The 18,975-nt window shown below is 38.0% G+C and overlaps 1 protein-coding gene across 4 annotated transcripts in view; it reads left to right on the forward strand.

The window, feature by feature from the left end:
• Positions 1-15,285, forward strand: part of TRPC4 (transient receptor potential cation channel subfamily C member 4) — a 146,258-nt gene extending 130,973 nt beyond the window's left edge. For all 4 annotated transcript variants that reach the window (XM_085215968.1, XM_085215970.1, XM_085215969.1 and 1 more), the window contains 3 exons: positions 6,768-6,809; positions 8,696-8,785; positions 10,994-15,285. In XM_085215968.1, the coding sequence (XP_085072094.1) occupies positions 6,768-6,809; positions 8,696-8,785; positions 10,994-11,710 (849 nt within the window). In that variant the 3' untranslated portion in view covers positions 11,711-15,285. The remainder of the gene's footprint in view (positions 1-6,767; positions 6,810-8,695; positions 8,786-10,993) is intronic.
• The last annotated feature ends 3,690 nt before the right edge of the window (positions 15,286-18,975 follow it).

The raw sequence follows: 18,975 nt of genomic DNA on the forward strand, positions 1-18,975 counted from the left end.
GAGAATGAATGGTGAAAAAATGAGAACAGAGCATCTTTGTGTAAGCTAGCAAAGAAAAGAATTTAAAGTGGAGGAAAATGTGTGATTTTTTGTTAGAAATAGAGAGATTGTTTTACTTGTGTAGGGGGAGAGTGGGCAACTCTTCTAGGCATTTGTTAAGCATTCAGTAGGGATGATTAGCTAATGTCAACTGATAGAGTGATATTAAATCAATGGAGAAATGCCAGTTCATAGCAGCTGAGGATCTACAGTTGGTTATCACAATACCCCCGACTCACTGGGACAGATCCAGAATATCTTATCCATCCCATCAAAGCCTTCAGGACAACATTCTCTGTCAGACTTTCCATCCCGGATTCTTTTTCCTTTGTTTCCCTCTCAACTTGCAGCTCTGGAAGTAAATTAATTCCTGGCTGTCTAGAAGGAGGAAGAAAGAGGCAGGATGCTCTCAGCCCTACATGGTGAGACTGGGGGTTCAGACAGACCACCAGATTCCAGCAACTGCCTCCTGCTGGGATGCCTAAATAACAAATAGATAGAGCAGTTAGGTTTTGGAAAACTGCTGCAGCAAAGGGTCAGTGGATAAGGAATGTATATACAAAGCTGATTGGGAATTTTTCTGCATTTAAAACCATGGATTTTTTTTATTTTTTTTTAATGAGTGTATACCAGCTTCAAAGAATCTTTTGTTGGGAAAGACTTTTCAGCTTCAGGACAGAATTTCTGATTGGAGTGCATGCTAAGAATAGCAAATAGCTTGGGCTATGGGAGACCCAAATTCACTTCCATTCTCCAGTGGGTATTCAACTACTTTTGCCAAGCAGAGCAGCACTTATTCCCATCCCAAAGTACTGAATACACCGGAGGAAAAGGTGGTCCCTTGGGAAAACAGAAGAGAAGGAGGTGAATCTGGTTTTCCCTGTGATTTGAACTGCTAATAACTGAACTAATTGGAAGCAAAGGAGATGGGGGAGGGAGAGATATAAGGATTTATTTGTGTGTGTGTTTTCTTTTTTCTTTTCTATAAACAAACAAAAAAACACATGGTTTGAGGAGCAAAAGTGGAAATCATGAAGCTCTGTGAGACAACAGTGCTATATCCACCACTAGTCCTCACTACAGAATAGGCACTTGGCTGCAAGTGTATCTGAAACCCTTCTGAAGGAGTTTTCACTAGCTGAGCCACCAATTAACAAGAATTCCAGCTGCCTGGAAGAAGTGAGTGGCCTTGGTTAACCAGACAGATTCGGAGCATCTCATAAAACTACAAAATTCAGTTACCTCCTCAGGTATAACAGGATTCCACATGGCTGTCTGATTTAGGAACATTTTGCATTTTTAAGCCCACTTATACATTCAAGCTGCAAAATGAACTAAAAATTGAGTTTGCACTATGCCCTGTGATTTCTGCATAGGGAAAATCTGTCTGTAGATACAAGAGCATGAGAGCCGCTGTTCACTCAGGTCTACACACAGTTCAGATAGATAGTATTGCAGACACAATTATTTTCCCAATAAAGAGGTTAAATCATTGGAGGAAAAAAATGAGCACACCATCATGAGCTCAGAGTTTCTCCTGTTTTCAGATAGTGAAAAACTTATTCACTTCACCCGCAGCTCAGCCTTGGGTTCCCAGAATTTTTCCAGTTGTCCCAGTGAACACCATCGCAGATTAAGTGTAGAAACACTGTGACCTTACAAACAAATGGAAGCGAAAAGTTATCTCAGCCTTTTGTCTGAGCTTAAGTGACAGCTCTCTGACTTCAACTCACTGGAATCTCTGCCTCAGATCTACAAGATAAGCTTTGCTGGGACCTACTTGTCTTATCTGAGTCCTGTATTACGAACTCTGGTATCTTTCCTATGACTGATAGTAGGAAAAAAAAACCCTATAGACTCCTGTAAGGCTCATTTTTCTTAGGTCAGCTAGATGGATACCAGGTTGTCTGTGATGTGGAACTCTGATTTCAAAACATTTTTTTTTTTTGTGAAACCTCTAAATAATCAGTTTTCAAGGCTCTAAATAATGTTTGCTATTAGAAAGCCGTGATGTACTGCAGTGTTTACCAGTAGGAATAACATTAATGGGAATCCAAAGGCTGAGTTAGTGCTAGAGAGTGCAAAACAAATTATGGACAGAATATAGCTGTCTTCTTAAAGACATCAGTTTTCAAGGATTGGGTATAAAATAACGCATTAAAGAAAACAGCACCAAAAAGCCAGGAGTCATGAATCAGGAGTGAACCAGGATGTATAAACGTGTAACCAACAATCCACTCTGTGTGTGTATGTATCTATAGATATATATGTATAAGAATATATAAAGAATACATACATATAGATTTATGTTGGATTATAGATATAATGTGTGATTTATATATATAAAAAATTTAAAAGATTATACACAAGTAGAACTCATAGAGAAAGGATTCAGGGTCAGGAGAATTTACAGCAGGTACACAAAGAAAGGATTTATGTGGCTCCTACAAAGAAAGAAATGTCAGTGGAGATCGAATCATTGAATCACAGAATCACCAAAATTGGAAAAGATACCTCCAAGATCATCCAGTCCAACTATCCACCTACCACCAGTATTTTCCCACTAAATCATGTCCCTCATTACAACACATAAACGTTTCTTGGACACCTCCAGGGACAGTGACTCAGCTATCTCCCTGGGCAGCCCACTCCAGTGCCTCACCCTCTTCCAGAGAATAAAATTTTCCTAATATCCAACCCCAAATAATCTGATAATTATGATAACTAGATAACAATGGCATGATTGCTTGGGAGGACCATTTACAGTGCTTGTTACAACAAAGATATTACATGAAAGAAGAGAGTCTGCAAGGAAGCGAGGAGCTTCTGAAGAGAGATGATTAATTTGAATCTCTTTGACTGTCTGTTCTGTGTTTCTGGAATCCTTTGTCGTACTAAGCTGCTGAAGAGGTGGGTGATGGGATCAAGGAAGTTTTTCCATGGGACATCGCCTTTCTCAAAGGCTGTCCAACCATGCCGGTGGCACATTTTAATGACAGCTACAGCTGGCTTCTTTGGTACAGGAAGGCCGGTATGTTCACATGTCGTTTATAAGCACTTCATCACCGCTATTAATCAGAGATCTACCTTTTCAGATTACAGCACATTGTTATTTTCTGTCGTTTTGACATATCCCAGGTACGCAGCATTCTCTTTATCTATTATCGCAAAGTATCTCCTACACTTAAAACTCTGAAATAACAATGTGTACCTCCCTTTATAGTATTTATAGTATTTCTGTTAACTTTGTCAGCTCACCTTAGCAAGAGCCAGTTTAGTAATGCAATTCTATTGATCAGGCTGAAGTACTCCTGACTTCCTATGAGCTTTGGGTGTCTCAAGGCTACTCTTGTTAATCATCTGAAATCTACTGTTATTTTAGAATAGAAGAGATGTAAGTAAAGAATCCCCAAGATTATACTGAAGTAAGTAGTGTTATTTTCCTCAAATTCCATTCCAATTTGTTTCTGGTCAGTCACCAAAAAGTGTTTTATCTATAATTTTAAGTATTCCAGGGGATATAATGGAAAGGATTTACCAAGCATATCTTCAGTATTTCTTGTGCACCTGATGTTTAGATAAACAGCTTTTTTTTTTTTCCTAGCTACTTTTTCAAGCAATCTACATGATAATGATTAGTATTTGTCAGAGAAAATCTTCTTTCTTATTCTCTTATCTTTCTTTCTCCAAATGGAAATGATGCAAATTCTGAGTCAATACACTGTTTTGAACTTTCCCTGAAATGTTTGTTGCTGAAAACTAAGAGAAGAAATAGCACCCTCCACATGGAATGGAAATCAATAATCTGGAGCATGTTTGTTGTATAATCAAGGACCATTTCACAGGAAAGTCTTTCTGTCAACACAGATAAGTTCTTGTCTCTGTCGTAAAATGCTTCCATTCCAAATATGGGAATATAACCCATCATACAATCATCAGATTATCTGGGCATTTGTCACAAAGAAAAGAGGTCAAAGGAATTTGAATTCATACTTTGTAAAAAATATATTTTTGATAAATAACTTCCAAGGAAGTAATATAAACTGTGGCATTTTTTTATTGTTAGAGATATTTTTTCTTCCAGAAAATACAAATTACTCAGAATGGCACAAACAGGAAGACCAAAATAGTTTTCAGTGCCAGTAAAACCGCTAAGACTTCTTGCAGCGTATTGGTGCCACCCATTGGAAAGTGATGAAATACTGCAGTAACACAGTCTCATACGATATTGACATCACAAGACTATTTCTTCCCATGTTGCTATTTTTCAGTCAGATTTAATTTTTATTCCTTTGTCAGTCATAGTGTTCAGTACTTCGTGCACACAGCACAGCAATTCCTTGAAACAAATTTTGAACAACCACAAGTTAGGCCAGGTAGAGAAAAGCTGGCTGAAAACTAAATAAGGAAGAGATAATTGGTAATGTCATTTTATGTGTAGTATCTTGATCTTCAGATGTGTTTAAATAAAGATTCATTGCACTGTAAGAAGGATGCAAAAGGAGATTATGAACTGAATCTGAATCAGAATCTGAACATGTAAACTGGAGTTAGAGAACTGATGGGGTTAATAACTTGGATAGGCTATGTGTCTGCATATTTACGTTTGCAGTATGTATATACAATGCATCATTAATTGCATTCTCTTTCAGCTTCTCAGAGCTATTGATTGAAAACTATTGTTAAGGAGAGTACAACCGTTCTGGACATATTATTACTTAAATACATTTGTTTGTATACTCATTCCAAATTGTACTTTCTGTCATGGCATAGACTGGAAAAGCCATAGCCTTTGTTTCTGGGAGTTTCAGAATTGTTTTTTAAAAAGGATAAATCAGATTTAGGTATTTCTTGCTACAGGTACAGAGTTAAATCTATGCCTTTATTTCACACTTCACTGTAAAACAAAGCAGAGAACACAGCAACTACAGAAAGCAGTTTACAAGAAAAGAGCTAGCATTTGTTTTATTTATAGGAGTTATTAGCTTTACCTGAACCGAAGTGTGTATCACATACACCTTAAAGTGTTTTTCCTTCTGCCTGTGAGTCAGAGCTTTTGTTGAGAGTTCTCATAATGCCTCAGACTCCCCTGGCATTCTCTCAGCAGGAATGAAATATCTCCATCGTGTGGTCAGCAGAGAAAAGCCAGAAAAATAAACCTGGCTAGTGGTGTAGATGATGGGAGGGTATTGTCCTTCCCATGACTACATTGTCCCTTCAGCCGTGATGATGGACAGGAATTCCCATCTCTCTTTCTGTAAATACTCATATGAGGAATTTCCATCTCACCTATGAATATGACATAAGATGCAGAAACATCACTTCAGGTTGCCAAGGAGGCTGTGGATGCACCATCCCTGGATGCATTCATGGCCAGGCTGGAAGTGGCTCTGGGGAGCCTGGTCTGGTGGTTGGTGACCCTGCACATAGCAGGGGGATTGAAATTAGATCGTTGTGGTGCTTTTAAACCCAGGCCATTCTATGATTCTATGATCATTTGAAAAAATCTTGAAGGCAAGAAACCTATGAATAAAGCCTATCTCATGGTATATATACAGAACAATTAGTAAATTGTGATTTTCCCCTTTTTATTTTCTATTGATGAGCACACAGGTACTGCAACCCTCAAGTTAATTACAAAACAAAATCAACCGTAAAGCAGAAATCTGTTCCCAAAATGGGAAAGCGTAATCATAAATAAATTGCTAATCAGTTGCAAGCAAAAAAAGGTGACAAAATACTTTATCGTACTTGGCTTATCATGCAACAGAGATTAATTTTAATGAGTCTCTTGAATATCATTCTATCCTGTTTTAAGACTTTCTAAGTGTTCTATTTTGTAGAAATACACTCAGTGGTCAGACTCGTACTTTTCTAATCAGCAGCAGATAGAAGAATCCAAGTGAAAAATATAAAACCCTCTTTCACCAGTTGAGGATAATTAAGGTAGAGAATAAAGAGAGATGTGACTCAGTATGTTGAGGACAACAGTAATTCAAGGCTTTTTTTTTTTTTTCCACCACCTTTTTCTGGACATCTCATAGATACAGCAGTGTATGCAAATGCAACATTTTCTTGAAGCCTATGCTTTACTTTCATCCTGCCAATCTTCTTTTTGCTGTTCTTGATCATAGTCACTACACTTCTTACTCTCCCTCCTTATCAACAACGAACTCTGCATCTCATAGCTGAACTGCTGTCTTCTGTGTTTCCCTGTCTATCAAGAGTCCTTTTAACAAAAATCTAAGCAGGGAATTTTCTCTTTAAAATGGTTTTATATTGTAGGCTTTGGATGGCTCTGTCTTAAATGAGACATGAGGAGATAGCCATAGATACCACCACTTGTATGCCAACCTCTTCTCAATTCCTTCTGTCTGTGCAAGTGTGTTACACAATCACATTGCTCTTCTATATCAGATTTATGACTTTCAAAGTCATCAGCAAGCAGATAACTGGCTGCCACCACACTCACATCAATGCCAGAATAGCAGCACATTAATGGAAATATAGTAAATCCACTTTGCTTTTTTAGTGACAACATACTCCCTTCTGTAAAGCTAATGACAGTCTTCAGTCCAACATTGCCATTTTGTCAACAGATACTGAACAATGTCTTTCAGCTTGTTAGTTACCACAGACTGCATGGAGTTGCTGTATTGCAGTGCTGTATTTTACTACCAGGCAGACACTCATGAATTTTGTTGTATTCCATTCTTTTCTTTTTTCAGAGACGTGCAGCTGACAATCTGAGAAGACATCATCAATACCAGGTAAAGCTGCACGTTTATTTTTTTGGCTTTTTTTTTTTTTTTTTTTTTTTTTTTTTTTGTGCCTCCAAAAGATCCTGTTGGGAGAGGAGAGATGGAATGGAAGGGAAGGATTTCTAAAGAAAGTAGAAAAAAGAAATAGAAAAGAAAGAAAGAAAATCTGTGTTTATTTCATTCTCAGCAAAAGAGTGTAGAATATTTCGTGTTGAAATAACAGCATTAGAAATGTAGTCTACTTTTGGGTTGAAAAAGGATAGTTTCCTAGATAATTTCTAGACTAACTAACATTTAATCTACTTCAACATGGATTGCCTTTAAAAAAGACATAGACACTCCCACCTCCCTCCTGGGATCAATTGGGAACATACATGCATCTACCTGACATGCTCCATCAGTCAGCTCTCCATCTCTCCCTTTCCAGTTCTGCTCACATATAGAGAGCTCCTTAATAATACCTCTGCCTAGAGAGATTGGTTGACTCCTGCCAACTGTTCTTCTCCATCCTTCTTGCTTCTGTCTCTTGATTTGGGAGATTATTGTAGCGTGAGGGATAATTTCAGATCTATTTTCCACTTTTTTTTGTGTTAATGGGGTGCATATCCACCAAGATGTGAGTTGTACACTTGAAAATTTGGAAATGGATGGATTCCATACGGGAAATGACTATAAATCAGGACTTTTCAACCAGAAGAAGTGACAGCTGTGGAGGGTACAGCAGGAGTCTTTGAAATTATAAAGGTGAACACAGAGCAGCTATTTACCATCTACCCACAGACTGAACATCAGTCATGTAATAGACTGCATTAACAAGGCTGTAGGCAGCACACTGAAGGAAGTGGTTATTCTCCTCCAGCCCACTCTTGTACAATTGCATCTGAGGCAGTGTGTCCTGTTTTGGGCCCCCTGATACAAGAGTGATGTTTCAAACTGGAAAGAATCCAGCAAAGGGCCACCAAGATGGTTAGAGAGCTGACATAAAAGGAGAAGCTGAGATCTGTGTTTGTTCGGTATGAAGTAGGTTAAGGGGGATCTAATTACTGTCTCCAATAACACAGTGGGTGGTTAGAGAGAGAAGGGAGCCAGATTTTTCTTGGATGTGCACAGAAAAAGAACAGGAGTCAATGGACTCAAGTTTCCAGAAGGGAAATTCTGCAAGGAAAATCACTGTCACATTGAGGGTGGTAAAGAACTGAAAAAAAAGCAATACAGGGAGACTGCAGCATCTCCATCCTGGGAGATATTCAGCACTTGACTGGACCTAAGCAACCTTGTACAACTGCAGAGATAGCTCTACTTGGAGTCAGGGATATGGATTGGGATTCCTCCAGACATTTCTTCCGAATTTTAGAATTTTTAGAAGTAGAGGGAAATGCTGGAAACTATCAGAGAACAGCTTTTAAAAAAAGGAGATTTAAAGACAAGGAGTTTCACTCTGGCTTTGCCTTGAAATTAATCAGCGAATTTGTGGATACTGAATGTTTACATGAGTTCAAAACACATAGGGAAAACCTGTCGCGGGCCATTAAACCTAAGGTTAACATTTCTGATTCACAAGGTGCCTGAATCTCAGGCTGCAGAAGGCTTGAAAGAATACAGCTGGAAATAACATTACATGACTGTATTTCACTTGCACTCCTCATTAAGTATCAGCAACTGCTCACTGTAAGAGAGCAGATTACCAGCATGAGGTATGCAGTTGGTCAAACCCAGTGCAGCCATTCTTAGTATATTTAATAACATTGTTGAAAAAGAGAGGAAAAAAAATAACCATATCTGAGGTTTGTACATTTTTTGTCATGTTCCTAAAGCACAAAAAGTTGAGCAGACCTAGTGAGCATAGATTTAGTAACTATGAGCCAGAAAACTAACACAATGTTTTATGTTTTTAGGAAGTCATGAGAAATCTGGTTAAGAGGTACGTTGCAGCAATGATTAGAGATGCCAAAACTGAAGAAGGGCTGACAGAAGAAAATTTTAAGGTATGCATTTAATTGTACGTTCATAGATATTTTAGAAGACTATGAACCACATTTTTTCACAGTCCCCACCTGTACAATCACACATATCTTCCTCCATAGAGCAGTGTCCGTGTGCTCAGATAGTATTGCTATAGACTACAGCAACCACCCTTCCTTGCTGAAAAATAATCACTTTTATCATCTAGTTTGAGTTATGGGGTGAAGAGAGGGAAGAAATAAGGGCACACCAAAGTGGGACTAAGTGTATGTAAAAAAATATTTGCTAATGTAACATGCAAATAGTTCCACACTAGGAAATAAAGATTATGTGCAATTGAGTGCACTTGCACTTTTGTATACAGAACACATTTTGTATGGCTTAATAAATTGAACACTTAAATAAGGAGTCAAATATTATAATCTGTTTAATCTGACAAGACTAAGTGAACAGGGCTGTATGCACCACAACTTTTACATAACTGTGTATTTTTAGCATTAAATATTTTGTTACTATTAGTGCCTCAACCTTCAAATTTCCAAAATGATATTCATCTGCCTCAGCTTTGGCATGCAGAAGATAAAGAAAGAGCCTGAGCCAGTTGCTCTCATTTCTCATCCAGAAAATGAAGAGATAGACACCTTGCAAAAGCAAGATGTCTTCTCCTGAGATAGGCCTTTAAGGGATGGAGATCAGAAATTGTACTGGCAGGAAGCATCCTGCTGTGATTAGCTTTTTTCTTGGCTGCCAGCTACCCAACATCGAGGAGAAATGCACAAAGTCCTGCCTGCAATTCCTGTATTCCACTCACAGAGAAGCTTGCACGTATATGTCACCCATATGATCCTCATAGAAAAGCTGTTGAAGTATAGGCTGAATGAGCAGACAGTGTGGTAAATTAAAAACCAGCTGAACAGACAGACCAAGAGGGCAGGTGGTCAGTTGTGCAAAAGCTAGCTGGACACTAGTAATGAGCAGAGTACCCCAGGGGCTAATACTGGGTCCAGTCCTATTTAACATCTTCCCTAACAATCTGGATGCATCCTCAGTAAATTCATGGATAAGACAAGATTAGAGGGAATGACTGATCCACCAGAAAGCCAACTAGAGGGATCTGGACAGGCAGGAGAGATGGGCTGCTAGGAACCTCATGGAGTTCAACAAGGAGATGTACAGAATCCTACACCTGGGGAAGAACAGCTCAGGTACCAAACACACTGGGGGCGCACAGCTGTAAAGCAGCTCTGTAGAAAAGGGCCTGGAGGTCCTTATGTACACCAAGTGGAACACGAGCCAGCAACGTGCCCTTGCTGTTAGGAAGGCTAATGGTTTTGTTTGTTTGTTTGTTTGTTTTTTGGCTGCATTAAGCAAAGTATGACCAGCAAGACAAGAGAGATGGTTCTTCTCCTCTATTCAGTGTTTGTGAGATTATTCCTGGAGTGCTGTGTCCAGTTCTAGGACCTTCTTCTGCATCTTTTCTGTTAGGAGAGGCTGAGAGATTGGACTGTTCAGCCTGAAGAAGAGGAGGTTTGAGGGGATCTCAGTGTCCACACATACATGAAGGGAGATTGCTTGAAGTATGGAGCCAGGCTCTGTCACTGGTATATACTGCCAGGACAAGAAGCAATGGGCACAAACTGGAAAACAAGTTCCGTGTAAACATCAAGAAGAACTTTTCTATTGTATAAATGACAGAGCTGTCTGGACATGGTCCTGGCCATTCTGCTCTTGCTTGAGCAGAAGTTGGGCCAGATGATTTCCAGAAGTTCCTTCCACCCTAAACTGTTACATGATTCTGTATGCCTATTTTGTGTGTGTATTGGGGATGGTGATAATATCTGATCTATCTAATATCTGGCATCACAATGCCATTGTAGTGTTGCGTTAATGCAGTCCAGCAGATTAGCTGCAGGTGATAAAGTTGTCCTTGCTCCTTTCTCCACCAATGTCAGTGATATCTAAAGCAAGATACATCTCCTCTGAAGATTCCCCTGATGAAATTGCTGATCACTTTTTTCACCTTACTTGGAAGATCTATTAAGCAGAGTCTGCTAAGTAACTTGAACATCTCAGGTATTATCCAGATGAGAAGCTTATAACTGATCCATAGCATAAGCTTTTTTTTAATTTATTTATTTTTTATTTATTAATAAGAGGAAAAGTCACATTAGGTTTCATTCTCTGATCTTTCTTTCTGAACTAATCCTCTGATCTTTCTTATTCATTTCTAGGAGTTAAAACAAGACATTTCCAGCTTCCGTTTTGAAGTCCTGGGTTTGCTAAAAGGAAGCAAGCTTTCTAATGTGCAGACTCCAAAAATGAATAAAGATGCTTCCTCTCTGTCAGAAACTGAAGAAAAGAATGAAAGTGAAGGAAACAAGAAAGGAAAGAAAAAGGCATTCAGCCTTTTTGATATTACAACAATGATTCACCCACGATCAGCCACAATTGCCTCTGAAGCACATAACGTAAGCAATGGCTCAGCAATGTTGGTGTCAGAGTCCATTAAGGAGAAACAGAAGCGTGTGAATTTTGTAACAGACATAAAAAATTTTGGGTTATTTCACAGACGATCAAAAACAAACTCTGTGGAGCAGAGTACAAATAAAATATACACTGTTTCTGAAGAAGTTTCCCGTCAACAGGCAGAAGAACAATGTGAGAAAAATGATGAACTGGAAGAGGGAGAACTGACTGTGAGCTGTGAAGTAAACACTCAAAGTCCTGATGAAAAGTGCATGGTAGCTGAGTTGCAAAATGACAGCAACACTTTGGATTCACAGGATGAAGGAAGTATTTGTGCTTTAGAAACAGAGAAAATGGAGTTACAGAACTCAGAATCAGCCACACCACAGGATCAGCTGGACAAGGAATCAGACATTAACACTAACTGTGATGGAAAACAGGAAACCATTGAGCAAGGTGACTATGTGATAACCAGGTTGTGATGCTTACAGGAAGAAGCATTTACAAATATATATATTTTGCATAGTGCTTTTGGGGGGGAATGTTTTAAGAACATATTAGCAAATGCAGAATTACACTTTATAGTACTCAACTGTGGCACATGATCTTGTAACACAGTAAACAAGAGAAAGATAATAAAGGGACCTTCTGTTTTGTAGCCTGCTTTAGCTTTCACAATTTGTTTTACATTTTTTAATAAATGGAAGCATCTTGTATTCTTGTACTGTTGCAATAACCCACAGAAACTTTTTAGCTATCTTTTTCAATTTCAACAAAAGCAATTTCTCTCATATGATAGTTGACTCCTACGATAAATATTTTTCTATGCAAATAAAAAGTAGCTTCAGAGACTTGTAAGCCTTTATTTAACTTTGTAGGTTCTTAAAAATTCTGGGCAACATAATAATCATAAGTGGTTCCTGTCAACATATGTCATGTCAAGCTATTAGAATCATTTATTTAAATTGTTAGGAACTTGATTTGCTTCAAAATCTATAAAGAAACAAACTATAAAGTATATTCTTTTATTTATTGAAGGAATATGAATACCTGTAAATTTTGAACAATCAGTCTATTTGATTATTTAATTACAGCTTCTCCCACTCAGCAAGAGATTTATTACCTTCCTGATGCCGCTGTTAGAAATACACCGGATTCAAAGACTGTAAAAATGTATCTTATAGCAAAGGAAATATTTGTGTCTTGCTAAATTTTGATGACGGATTACTTCCCAGGAATCCGTAGTCACAACAGCTACTGCTTCTTCAACCATTTATTTTTCCAGATGTGGACAACCTATGCACTTTAATGTTCTGCTGCTTATTAGCTTTTGCCTTCACTTGTATTTGCTGAGAGAAAGATACATCAGGAATAAACAAGCAAACAGTGAACCCCTGAGTACTTTGAAAATATGGCAGTTTGCTGAGAAGTTTTTAAAGAAAAACCTTACAAAAGTTCCTTTGACAGCTTAGGAGTTTTGGGGGAACCTGATTGGAGGTTTTATAAAATGTCTAAGTAAAGAAAACCTAATAGTATTTTTCTTAATTGATAAGTGACTTCTTGTCTTAGTCAAAAACAGTATTTTTAAAATTAAACAGTCTGTTTCTTTTTAATTAGTGACTGGTGTCCTACATTATTAAAAACTTAAATTTACAACTGACCTAAGAAGGAACACCTTTAAGCTTCCACACCATCCTTTGTCCATGAAGACATGAATATACCACAGCACTGTGGTCATTTCATTCTTAACATCCCTGTCCCTACTTTAATAGATTTTGTAATTCATTTTTGCCTGTGGTAAGAAACCTGGTGCATACTGTACACCTACATCCTATATTCCTAGAAAAACAAAACATGCAGAAAATGAGGACAAAACAAATGGAATCCATGACATGTCAACTACCACCTTGTAGGATATGACCGAAAGCCATACCATTCTGGACATAAAGTGTCCTTTTACTGAACCGAGTTTAGAAAATCCTCTCATTGATATACATTTGGGTGAGTTTTTCCTCTCTGCTTTACTCACATACTACTCTCCATGAGCTCACATATTGCGAGCTTCCTTCCTGTACATGCACCTGCGCCATGGCACCTAGGAGTGAATTCACTGAGCCAAAATGGAAAAGTGGGGAAAAGGTCTGTATAGCTTTGCAACACTATGTTCACACCACATTTGATTACTAAGTTATGGCTGATTTCCATCTTGGAGTCTTGACTGCTCTGTGGACCCCTTCTCCTCATCTCTCCCCTTGTCCACCTTTAGATTGTGAGCTCCTCGGGGCAGGGCCAGAAGCTTTTCTGTTTGGAAAGCACCTGAATTATTACAAGCGTAACAAGAAATAAATAATAATAATAATGATGAAATAACTTCATATCATTTTTACTAGATCAACTCTTAGAGAGTTCTTTTTTCTACTGTAATGTTTGTGCTAACAATGATGTAAAGTCAATGTGTCACATGTATCTTTTGTTATAAACTTCTCTATATCCCAGTTTTTCTCCATCACAGATTTCATAAAACATTCACAACATATTTTATAAAGGCCAATACTGTCATTTGGGATATACAAGTTTGCCACTCCAGAGATGCTGGGTTGATCTCCATTTTAAAAACTTTGCCTCCTTTCTTCTTTCTGGTGTGGCACCTTGTCATACTGCCTGTTTGAGATGGAATGACTGACTCAGCTGGTTGCCTGATCTTTTGCAGTCCAGCACAGCACAGAGAAGGGCACCCATGACAAGCTCTGATCTTTTGTTACCACTGACAAAACAGTATGGCCAAGGGCAACCATAGCATAGGTTTCACTGTAAATGATTTCCATCATAAAACATAAAAAAATGCACTAGTTCTTTACTATGAGAGTGGTAGGGTGCTGAAACAGGCTGTCCAGATAGGTTGTGAATACACCGTCCCTGGAGGAGTTCAAGGCCAGATTGGATGGGGCCCTGGGCAGCCTGGTCTAGTATTAAATGGGGAGGTTGGTGGCCCTGCCTGTGGCAGGGGGGGTGGAGATTCATGATCCTTGAGGTCCCTTCCAACCCTGGCTATTCTGTGATTCTGTGATTCCAGGTTCTTTGTTAACAGCAAATAATGGTGACTAGTTAAAAAATAAAGTAGAAGTATAACAAGATCTCAATACAGAAGATTTCTCTCCATGGGAATGTAGAGATAAATAGTATGAGTGCAATGATATAAACTGGCATCTGCAATTTTACTACAGTCATGGCAGAACTTAAATTTATGACTTGCTAAAGTGGGACTACAATTTGTGATCTTTCCTGTCATTAAGAATTACTTGCTCCCAGTAGAAAAAGGCTTGAATGCATTTCCCTTCCTTATGACTTATCATCGTTTCTAACACCTCAGAATCCCAACCACACTATCCTCTCACTAGACAAATTCAGAACAAATGAGCAGTCCTTCCTCCAAAGACACATTCCTACCATTGTTTTCATTCCAGTCAAGATATTCCAGTCGGGGTATTTATAATCTAGGATCATTATCAGAACAAGGAAATCTCCACAGGTCTAAGAGTTTTCTTTACATACGATCTTCAATGATCCTTCAATGGTACAAAATATTTTTTCTTCCTATGCCTGTGAACTGCCCAATAGAGCAGAAGTATGGAACAGTTAACTTGAAATATCAGCCATGGACTGGGGCCTCACTATGCTCGTCTAAGTCTTGGAGTAGATAAAAGAGCAACAAAGAGAGAACAGATAGAGTGATAGAATAATAAAATTGTTTGAGTTGGAAGGGACCTGTAAAGGTCATCTAGTCCAACTCCCTTGTAATGAATAGGGACATGTCTGAGTCCAGGATTTGCAAAGCAATAGCTGTACTTGTTGAAGCAAATGTCCACCTATTTACAATAGGCACTGTGAAGTGATACAGTTTTTCCTAAAAAATTATCAGCACAGACTGGGCAGGATGCTTAGCATAGAGCCATGATATTGCATAGTGTAGCAAAAATGTAAGATTTTGTTTTGTTTTGTTTTTTCTTTTACTAACAAATATTAAGGTATATCAAATAAAGTATACCTCAAATCATCATCTGTTCTATTTTTATGCGATTCTTAGGTGATCAGAGTTCTCTTTAATCACAAATATGCACCTCATTCTGTGAAAATAGATAAGAGCATAGAATGTGTCCAAATTTGAAGTGGCAGTATTGTTTTTTTGTTTGTTTGCTTGTTTGCTTGCTTCTTTTTTTGTTTGCTTGTTTGTTTTTTACTTTGTGAATAGACAAAAAAAGAAACGAAAGAAAAAAACAAAACCAACAAAGAACTCTCCTCATTGAATGTTTCCAGGAGGACATTTGTACCAAGAAAGATTTGGAGGTGCAGAGCAACATCCAAAATGCCACAGCATAGACATTATTAAGCTTTGCAAAACAAAGCATGCTTTCTCCTTGAGTAAAGTGGAGAGTTTTGAAGATAGATGTCTCTGTCTGTAGTCTCCATTAGCATCAATACAGGAGGAAAACACACAAAAGCATGCAAACTCCTAACAAAAATTCTTCTAAAATATAGCTTAAGGTCATAGAATCCTTCAATGAATTAGAAAACTGTCAAAATTTGAAGTGAATATGTACCAATATTAGGCTGTTCAGAATGTTCAGAAAGCATCTCTAAAATTCATACTTTTTTTGGTGAGGATGAAACCTCATCTGCATACCATATCTTCAAAAAGACAGTGCAAAAGCTGCTTACATCTGCATAGAATCCTAGAATCATTGAGGTTGGAAAAGCTCACTAAGATCACCTAGTCCAACCATCAACCCATTCTCACCACACCCACTAACCCATGTTCCCAATACCACATCTACATTTTTCCTGAACACTTCCAGGGACAGTGAGTCTATCCTGGCTGGATAGTTTGTTCCAATGCCTCAAAAACCTCTTTGTAAGAAATTTTTCCTAATATCAAACCTGACCCTCCCCTGGTGCAACTTGAGGCATGTTTCACTGTGCCACCATGATGGCCAAGGAGGGCACTGCAGAGGTGAAAGCCATGTGTATGCAAAAGAAGACTTGTGCTGCAAGACCCTGTGAGCCAGATGTAGGTCACTGCATTACCTCTGTGTTATACAGACATCAAGTCTGGTAGATACCTTCCAGGGAGGAGCCATGGCTGGTTTTAATCTTGTTTTCTCGGTCCAAAGATTGAGGCCATTACAGTTTTGACTGGTGTGTGCCAAATATCTCGTGCATCCTGCTTACATGAGTCTCTGGCACATAGTACTGATCTATCTATCTAATTCATTAGATAGGTCAAGATTTCATAAAAAATCCCACAATAATGTTCTTGATCTGATTTTTTCTGTGACTAAATAGTGTCTATTTTCCTGACAATACATATCTTTCTCATAGCTATAATTATGGAGAAGTGTTCTATTATATGTGCCCCCAAAGTTCTTAAACAGAAGGTTTGAAACAAGAATATCTTCCTTAACAGCATCCTTGAACCAATCAGTCAGGAGGATAATTTTGCAAGTACATCCTTACATAAACACATTGTAGAGAAAAGATCTAAAGAAACAATTATACAACCATCTCAGATTCTACTATATATATATGTATTGCTGGCTATAACATCCCATTTCCTATTTAAATCTCTGTAAGTAAGCAGTAAAGACAATGTAGGGAGAGTAGCGAGAGGCACCATGAGATAGAAAGGTGAATCATAATGTTTAAAGATGGTAATAAGGCAATGCATTTTTGCATCCAAATCAAAGTAACTGTATTAAATAAAATCTTTTTTTTTTTTTAAATGGGAATTTAGACATTCATATTGGACAGTGGTACAACCTATCTTCACTTTAGTTTATTAAGAGAGAACAACAGCTTTAGTTGGGCAAACACACAACACACATAGAAGATCAATACTAGTAATGGGAATGGTATTAAAGATAATTGTAAAATTAAATGTAATAAAAGCAATTTTGTACCTTTGCCTGAGGAGTAGAACTCCTCTGTTCAGATCGCTACCCAAAATGCCCTGTATTTTCACATCAAGCAACCATTTGATAACACTTCTGTGCTGTCCTTGGGGCAAGAACTCAAGAGTTTTTCCTCCCACACAAATATGCCAATGTCCAGACTAAAAATCTTCTCTCTCTGTGTTACAGCTTTTGACTAGCTTCAAAAATTTAGTTTTGAATCCTACAGACACTTTAGAAGGAGAAGTTTAGAGATCCTCTGAGACAGCTTACAGTTAAGTAGTACAATGTGATCCAAAATAAACTGTTGGGGTTGAGTCTGAATCTTCCAGATGTAAAAAGGAATCAAAACCATTGAACTACATCAAAACAAGTTCACTAACCACTGATTTAATGCTTTAGAAGTTGCTTTTTTTTTTTTTTTTGGTACAAATTTAAAAGAATGCAACAGAAATGTTTCCTCTGTCTTTAAAATAAACAAACAAAATAGCTGCAGCCTTTCACCTCCATGAACACAGTACTTTACATACATACAATATATTTCAACTTTATCACAGGTCCCTCCATCTCATAATTCTCTGCCTAAATCAATCAAATTCTCTGTTGTTGTTAATATAGCTCTGAAATGTTTGTACTCATTGTTTTGACTGTTTATATTTATATTCTTTGAGCACCCACAATCTTTTAACTTTATAGCTTTTCTCCACACGATACTTGTTCCTCTGACAGCGTTCTTCCTCACTCAGCTCTGTTTTTCTTTGGCTTTAAAGAAAATATGCTGCTTTCCTTTTGGCTAAGGCTTTCTGCTCTCTTTAGTTGACTAACATATTTACTGCAGAGTGCTGCACAGCATGATGTGTTTCAGTGTTCAGTACTGCAGTGGCCTTTTCAGTCTGGCCTTTATCCCTTTGCAATTCAATATCCTTCTACTGCGGAAAGCAACTGGTACATTCAAAGGCTGATATATTTTATCATTTCAAACATCATCCATAGTGCCAGATTACTGGTCCTTGAGAGAAATACTTTCCCCCTTTGTACTCTTCAGAAGTTTAGATAGCTAGCTGTGACTGCAAATCCAGCTTTCCAATGGCTGATGTTAGATAAAATGAATACCGGTTCCACAGGATGATGCTTCAGTATATTTTCTCTCACTTCAATGTGTTCATTAAGGACCTTGTATGGTGAAAAAAGAGCTCTTCATTTTGGGAGATATTGCTTTGCTTGCTTGTTTGTTTTCTGTTCTTGTGGAACACAAACTCTGAAACCTGACATGTTCCCCCATACTCACACTCAGAAGCTGACGAAGATAGAACCAGATGTATGATACTGAGCCAAGATTTAGCCAGCATGATCAGGATAAATAACTGATGAAAGACTGAGTGAAAGAAATCATAAACCTGAAAATGGCTGCTTGCAAAATGCAGATGCAAAATTCCCCATGGAATTAATTTTCTACGTAAAATTATTAAAATGCATTTTGGTTTAATTCAGCAGGCACCTCAGCACCACAAAGTCATTTGCTCACCTGCCTACAGTGGGATGAGGAGAGATCTGGAAAAAGACAAAATTAGTGGTTTAAGAAAAGACATTTTAATTGGACAGAAAAGGAAGAGAAAAGAATAATAGATAATAATAATAATATATAAAACAAGTGAGCCACACTGCAATTGCTCAGCACCCACTGACCAATGCCTAGGCAGCAGCCTCCCCCTCAGCCAAGTTTTATTTTCCAATTTTATTGCTCAGCATGACACCACATGGTATGGGATATCTCTTCAGCCAGTTTAGGTCAGCAGTCATGG

The sequence above is a fragment of the Meleagris gallopavo genome, chromosome 1 (genome assembly GCF_905368555.1).
Source record: "Meleagris gallopavo chromosome 1, MGAL_WU_HG_1.1, whole genome shotgun sequence".
Classification (NCBI taxonomy): Eukaryota; Metazoa; Chordata; class Aves; order Galliformes; family Phasianidae; genus Meleagris; species Meleagris gallopavo.